Source organism: Dipodomys ordii, unplaced genomic scaffold (assembly GCF_000151885.1).
Source record: "Dipodomys ordii isolate 6190 unplaced genomic scaffold, Dord_2.0 Scaffold82, whole genome shotgun sequence".
Taxonomy (NCBI): Eukaryota; Metazoa; Chordata; class Mammalia; order Rodentia; family Heteromyidae; genus Dipodomys; species Dipodomys ordii.
Window position 1 is genome coordinate 12,416,263 of NW_012267298.1, and position 7,167 is coordinate 12,423,429.

General features: G+C 63.0%; 1 protein-coding gene across 2 annotated transcripts; it reads right to left on the bottom strand.

Moving 5' to 3' along the window:
* Positions 1-416: 416 nt before the first annotated feature.
* Positions 417-1,955, bottom strand: Ly6d (lymphocyte antigen 6 complex, locus D). 2 transcript variants are annotated; one of them, XM_013025154.1, is made up of 3 exons: positions 1,852-1,955; positions 1,101-1,199; positions 417-904 (listed from the first exon to the last, which is right to left on the bottom strand). In XM_013025154.1, the coding sequence occupies exons 1-3, from the start codon at positions 1,901-1,903 to the stop codon at positions 681-683; spliced, it is 375 nt and encodes a 124-aa protein (XP_012880608.1). In that variant the 5' UTR covers positions 1,904-1,955; the 3' UTR covers positions 417-680. The 2 variants fall into 2 exon arrangements, with proteins under 2 accessions (XP_012880608.1, XP_012880607.1); XM_013025153.1 differs by lacking the exon at positions 1,852-1,955 and adding an exon at positions 1,589-1,670.
* Positions 1,956-7,167: the final 5,212 nt, after the last annotated feature.

The window sequence follows — 7,167 nt, forward strand, 5'->3', positions numbered from 1 at the left end:
GAGCTCTCCCAGCTCTGAGCTGTGGTGTGATCAGAGCTCTCCCAGCTCTGAGCTGTGGTGTGATCAGAGCTCTCCCAGCTCTGAGCTGTGGTGTGGCGGTCAGTGCTCATCCAGCGCTGAGGCTTGGGACCTTTCTGCACCTCCAGCGCCAAAAGCTCAGGTCCATGGGTCTGGTGTCCCTTGTCCCAGAGCCAGCAGTGGGAGGGGCCGTCAATCCTGGTCTGCCTGGCTCCCTCAGGCCCCTCCCCAGCTGGGGGGGGGTACTGCAGGAGGGCCAGCAGGCCCCTCCCAGGGTGGGGACCGAAAGAAGGGCCTGCCCTTCCCAGGATGAGATGCGACCTCGCCTACAAGACTGGGAGATTTGGAAAGCGCCTGCCCGACCCAGCCTAGCAGCCTAGCCACAGCCACGCTGGTCTTAAATCATTTATTTTCATGCAGAGGTTTGAGTAGAAAAATAAAGGAGTACAAAATCAGAAGGGACGGGAGCTGGGTCTGTTTTCTGCCTTCCATACTGCTACTGTGCAGCCGCCCACCTCTTCTGGCCCTGGGTCATCCGCCCTCCGTGCCCACCGGGAGGTCAGGCCCAGCCTCAGCATCCAGCACTCCCTTCATGGCCATGGAGGAGGCTAGGGGAACCCGGGGAGCAGGAGGGGCAGGGGCGCGGGTCCTTCCCGGGAGAGTCACAGGCGAGGGCCCAGGATGAGGAGCAGGAGCCCCAGGCCCAGCACGGGGCCCAGGGAGGAGCTGGTGCGCGGGGCGCCGGCGGACAACGCGTTGTTGCACAGGTCACCCTGGCAGCACTCGGTGGTGACGCTGCCGCTGCTCACCTGGCCCGGCTGGATGCTGCTGGGGGTGCACCAGTCGGCACAGTCCTTCCTGATCAGGTTTCCCGACAGAGGCTCCACTGTGGAACGGCGGGGGGTGGGGGGTGCGGGGAGCGGTCAGGACTGCCCATTGTCCAGCTCAGCTTTTATACACCCGTCCCCCTCCCACTTCTGGGCACAGTCGCCTGACTATGACTGAAGGGTTGTTATCATTGTGCAGGGGAGGAGGGCGGAGGGGGAGCTCCCCCCGCCTGAAGGTCCTGGCCCACCACTCACCTGTGGTGATGGTCCTGCAAAATTTGGAGCTGGCCGGGCAGGACTGGGGTTCCTTGCAGTTGGTCGAGCTGTTGCACACATGACAGCGGAGTGCCTGGGCTGGTGGGGAAGGTGGTGAGGCTCAGGTCCGGGTCGGCTGCCCACAGAGGCTCTGCAGGGCGGAGCACTGCACCTCCGCCACAGGCAGTGGCCGCCCCTGGCCATCCCTGGCCCCCGCAGAGCTCCGCCCGGGCCCAGCTCAAGAGGCCCTTGCCCTGCCCCCCGCCCTGGAGAAGGCCTCTAGTGCTAGACCACATCGGTGAGAGGCCAGGACGGCCTGGCAAGGAGGGCCAGGGCCTCCCGGGGCCTCAGGGCACCCTGCACGCTGCCCAGAGCAGCTCCTGGGACACGATGGCCCCACACCCCGAGAGGCTGCGCCAGGCCCCACTGCCAGCTGGCTGCCTGCGGCGGGGAGGATGGGCTGGGGCAGGGAACCACTCCAGCACCACCTTTCTGAGGGTCTCCAGTGCTACCTGTCGAGTCTAATCCTTTGATTCTCAGGTATTGCAAGCCTGCCATTTGTTGGGTTAAGATAGAGGTCCATTTTGTTTTAAATGCCAGGGGTAGAGCATCCCATGTGCCAGTATTCTCGGCTCCTCGGCTTCAGGCTTCCTTCCTGTCAGGACCAGCCTGGCTAAGCCAGGGCTGCCCACCCTGCCCAGCCCCAGCCCAGCCCTGCCCACTCTGCCAGGCCCCAGGCCCGGCCTCTCACCTGGACCCATGGCCACAGCCAGGGCCGTGAGGAGCAGCAGGACTGTCTTCATCCTGGTCTGGGTCTGGGAGCAGTAGCGGCTCCTCCTTCCCCGGCCTTATAGCTGGGACAGTGGTATGGGAGGGGCAGGGAGGGGCGCCAGCAAGCGGGTGGCACGCCACCAGGCTTGCTTCACCCTGCCGGGCCCACATGCACCACCCCAGCACACGCTGGGCGTCTGCCAGCGGGAGGGTCCACGGCCCCCGGCCCCCTCCCAGGGCCAGGTCTGCCTTCTGGGGCTGCGCAGGGCCAGTTCTGGGCAGAGGCCCCGAGTCTCCCTCTGTCTGCCATCTCTGTCTCTGCCAGCTGGGTTTCCGTTCTCATTCCATCTGCTGGTCCCTGGGTCCTGTCACCGCCCGCCCGCCCCCCGTCACCTCCGGCACTTTGGTCCTCTCCTCCACCCCCTGTACAGCCCCTTCCAGGCACAGTCTGTGCCGGGTGCCTGGAGGGGCCCCACCGGCAGGGAGGTGCTACGCCAGGCCCAGTGCAGCCCTGGAGCACGGAACCGCAGAGACGCAAACTGATGGCCTGTGGGAGGCAGAAGAGAGACCAGTGTGGGGGAGAGAGCACACTGGCAGCAAAGACCCCAGGCCTGGGGGTCCCAGCCATCACAAATGCTGGGGAACTCTGGGCTGGAGCAGGGCTGATGGGAATGGAGGGGGGGTCCAGCTGCAGAGACCAAGATTTCTTGTTGGGAAGACACAAGTCCTCTCCAGCCTTCTCCTTCCCCCAGACCCTGCCCTTCTCAGGCCTCAAGACCCTCCCCAGTCCTGTGCCCTGGGACACACCTGGAGACGCAGCATCTCAGCGGGCCTCCTGGTTTGTAACACTCCCAATCTCTGCGCCCGCTCCAAAACCAGAGAACTGAGAACCCAGAGTTCCCAAGTCCCGGAGGCCACGGTCCAGGCCCGGGGCAGTGCTGGGCCTGGTCCCCTGCGGGGTAGGCAGAGCCTCTCCTTCACACTCTGTTCACAGGGGGGAGGACTCGAGTCTGGCGGACTGTTCCCACTGTGCCCTGGGAGGGTCAGGCAGACACGGGGCCGGCTTGGTACAGATAGAGATCGGCCGTGGGCCTGTCCTCAAGCATCCTGTGTAGCCAAGGAACATGTACCAACAAGGACCGGAAGGTCGGGACAGTGGCATTGGGCCAGGCTGAGGCTCTAGGACTCGGTGGACCTGTGCTCCAGTGGCCCAGACCCCTTCCCGGTCTCCTGCCCTGGACTGGCCAGCTCCTGTTCTGGGTGAGGTAAAGGCTACGGTCATTTGCTGGGGGCTCCGCAGTGACATTGGCTGAGAGCTGTCACACGACTCCCCTTCATCAGCTCCTGGGTCCTAAGGGGTGTGGCAGCTGGTGCCTTCAGGGTCCCAGGAGGGGCTCAAGTAGGACCCCGCCCCAGTCAGCCTGGCCTTGCTGGTAACATGGGTCCCATGTGCGCCAGATCCCCCTGCCATCCGGACTTTCTGCCCACACGTACCAGGCACAGGGCTGCATTGTGGGGGAGGGAGCGTGGTTTGCAGACCTTGGGAACAGATCCCAGGGCTGGGTAACAGGGTGGGGACTCAGGTGATGGCAGACTGGGTGACTCACCCTTACCCCGGAGGGAAGGCTGGAGAAACGGGTTTGGAGTTCTTTCTGGGCCTGGCTGAGCTGGAGGATCCACAGATGAAGGGCAGACCCAGTAGGTGTCTTCGTCCAAGGCCTCGGGCAGTGGACAGGAGGCCCCAGCACACCTGGCCCGCCCCCGGGGCCTCAGGCTTCATGGTGGCCACGTGCTCTGGAGCAGAGAGGACAGCAAGGCTGCGGATCTGAGGGAGGGAGGGAGCCTTTGTCTCTGGAAGGGCTGCCTGTCCCAGGTGGTTCCGGGAGTAGTGTGATTGGCTCCGAAGTCATGTGTTTTTGGTGTTAGGAACTTGTGGGGCAGTGTGGCCAGGGGCAGCGGTGGGCTGGGCCTGGGAGGTGGCTTGGGGTGCAATGGGCAAAGAAGCCCACTCACCCTCACATTCGTCCCTCAGAAGGGACGGCTTCTTTTGGAGCTGGGCCTTCCCACCCACCCACCCATCAGGCCCAGCCTCTGGGCCCGGTGCGCAGGTGGTGTGACAGTGAAGCGACAGGCAGGCGAGTGGGCGGGAGGGACAGCCTGGACCTGGGTCCGAAGCGGGCTCCCCTCCCTCACCATGGCACATAGGCCATGGAGCTCACCAGGGGATGGGGGCTCAGAGAGGGGGGCACTCAGCTCAGGGCAGCCCAGCATGAAACTCCAGGCCTTCTAGAAGCCCTGGGTCCTCCCCTGGCCGGAGGCAGACGCCCCAGGTAGCCAGGTCAGACCTCTGAGGGCCTCCAGACAGAGAGAGGGGGCCACACCTCAGGAGTCCCGAGTGCTTCCTCCAACCTCAGGTCACGTCACTCATCCGTCCATTCCACAGCGTTTTATAAGGGTCGGCATATGTCAGCCACGGCGTGAGTGGGACCTTTGCAGCTGGGGGCTGGCAGAGGACCCGCCCTGTGGGTCCAGCTAAGCTGACAGGTGGCGGCAGGGCCAGCCTTCCGGGGGCCCGCGCCACACCCTTCGTTCCCTTTCCAGGAATGCTCGGAGTCAGACGATGAGTAGGCCCCTGTCCTTCCCAGTAGCACATGCAGGTACCTTGGATGACACAGAAGAGCAGGGCCTTCCTCGCTCCCCCCGCCCCATGAGTCAGTGCAGGTGACTTCTGAGAAGGACCCCAGGGCAGAGGCTTCAGCCAGCCCAGGTCTGGAGAGGCTTTGTCCACAGCCAGGGGAGGGGTGCTCCTCGGAGACGCCTGTCCTCCCGCTCTTCAGTGGGGGACAGCAGTCACCCCGAGGCCCATCTGGCTGCAGCCTCTGAGGCCTTCTGGTCCGTGGCTGTGGCAGCCGTTCTGAGGCCTGCAGCACTCAGACTTCAGACACTCTCGATTTGGAACATAGGACATGGGGGCCAGGCAGGGACGCTGGGAGACAAGCCCAGGGGAGGCTGGGAGGCCCAGGCCCGGCCCGACACCAAGCACAGTCCCACAATCCTAAGGGTTTAAGAGATTAACAGGTGTGTCACCGGTATCCACTTACGCAAGAGGAGAGTATGGGAGCGTCTTTTGGGACAGGATGCGGGTGGCCAGAAGAGAGGAACACCCTGCTTGGGGACCGCAGGGCTGGCCCACGGGGCACAGAAAAGGGCCAGTTTTGTCCTACCATTTCTGCTGGATGCCACGGCGGGTCTAAACGCGGCGCTAGCCCTCTGGTCTGGTCCTGTGAGCTTCGCTTTGCCTCCCCAGGACACTTCCGGAGCCGGTGCCGCCACAGGTTCCCCTCCTGTGTCAAGCCATCCTCCTACCACACAGCAGAAGGCAGGCCCAGGCCCCAAAGAAGCCCATCCCCACCCTTCCTGAGCCCTGGGGTCCCCCCCCCCGCCCCGCCCCACCATCACCCAGCTCCAACTGGCTGGAGAGGCGGAGCTACGGCTACCCATTCCAGCTCCCGTCCTCTCCCCACCTCTGCTCCTTTCCTGGACCCGGATGCATGTGTTACCATCTAGGGTTTGTGTTTATCTTTACAACCTGGCCAAGAATTGAAGGAAAGGACACAAGAAGCTGGGGTGCGAAGTTGGGAGCTTTATCACAGGAGCTAAAGTAATTGAAAGCAAATAGGGGGGAACTACAGGGCAAGGAAAGTGGGGGAAGAGGCAGCATTTATTTATGTGGAAGGAAGAGTTAGGACACCAGGGGAAACTGAGAAAAGCCTCTTAGCTATTGGTGGGTTGGTATAAATCCTGGAGCTGGACTCCCACTGGAAGGGCTGCTTTACGTCCTATAGGCTCTGACCCTCCCGCTTCCCAGGCATGGAAGAAGAGGAGAATTCAGACTTTGCAGCTGAAGAGAGACCCAAAGCAGTAGACCCATAGTAGGCTCAAGGATCCCTCTTTTTGTGCTGGTCTTAGGGTGCAGTCCCTGAGCTTCTTTTGCTCAAGGCTAGTGCTCTACCACTTGAGCCACAGCACCCCTTCTGGCTTTTTCTGAATAGTTTATTGGGGATAAAAGTCTCATGGACTTTCCCACCTGGGCTGGCTTTGAACCGTGACCCTCAGATCTCAGCCTCCTGAGTAGCTAGGATGACAGGTGTGAGCCACCAGCGTTCACCAAGGGTCCCTTTATGGTCATGCTTGGCTGCTCTGGCATGTGGTTGAGTTACTGCCCACCCTACTCAAGGGGAGGGCACTGTCCCCTGCGGGAGTCTGCTGAGGCGGGGAGTGTGGTGATCAAGGTCTTTGCTTTCTCCCATCTATGATCTGGACCTCCCTAGAGGAGGGGGTACTGGCTCAGCAGGCCGGGCCTAGGAAGTTTGGGGTTGTGAGGAGCATCGCCGGACAGGGCCACCTGTAGGAGCTGCACCCTTCCAAGCAGCCAGCTCCCACCCTGCAAGTCCCGGTCCAGGCCCAGGACACATCCAACCTCCCCACACACAGGGGCCTCCCCATCCTTCCTAGGGCCCCCAGGGCGGTGGCCAGCACTCGGCCATGCGAGGAAGGTGACTGAGTCAGGGCTCTGAGGGTGGAGGGGCTCTGGGGGAGGGCAGGTGAAGGGAACTGGGGTAATGGGGAGCCCTCAGCTCTCTTGCTGCCCGGAGGCCTAGCAGGTGATCAAGCAGGTGATCAGCATGGGGAGGCGGAGGGAAGGAAGGGGGAGGGGCTGTGCACGGGTTCCCAGATTCCTACCAAGGAAGTAAACACCCAGGCCGTGGGCAGAGAGGTGAGGGATAAGAAAGGAGGGACAGGGGAAGGATTCTAGGCCCCCAAAGGGCAGAAGAGCAGGGCCTGGGCAGAAAACCTAGGGACCCTGGGCTCCCAGACCTGGGTAGTCTTCTGAGGAAGGGCCTCATGCCTGTCCCCACAAGAGGCCTGGCCAGTTGGGGGGACTCTGGCCTTGGTCCCCAAGGTGAGTCCTGGGGGGATTCGGGGCCCTGGGAAACCTCAGTCCTGTGCTTGTCCAGACAGGTAAAGGGGCCCAGTGTCCGAGCAGGGTGTGGGCCTGGGGCCTGGGCACTGCGCAGAGGGGACACCAAAGCTCAGGGGGCTCCCTGGAAGGAACGTGAGAACCACCTCCTGTGGTCAGCTGCTGCGAGCTCCACAGTCCTGGCCAGGGGACGCCACACAGACACCACAGCTCAGGTGCATGGCGAGTGCACCTCATCCCCCACACCTGAGCCACCCATCCCCCATGCCTGAGCCACCCATCCCCCATGCCTGAGCCACCCATCCCCCGTGCCTG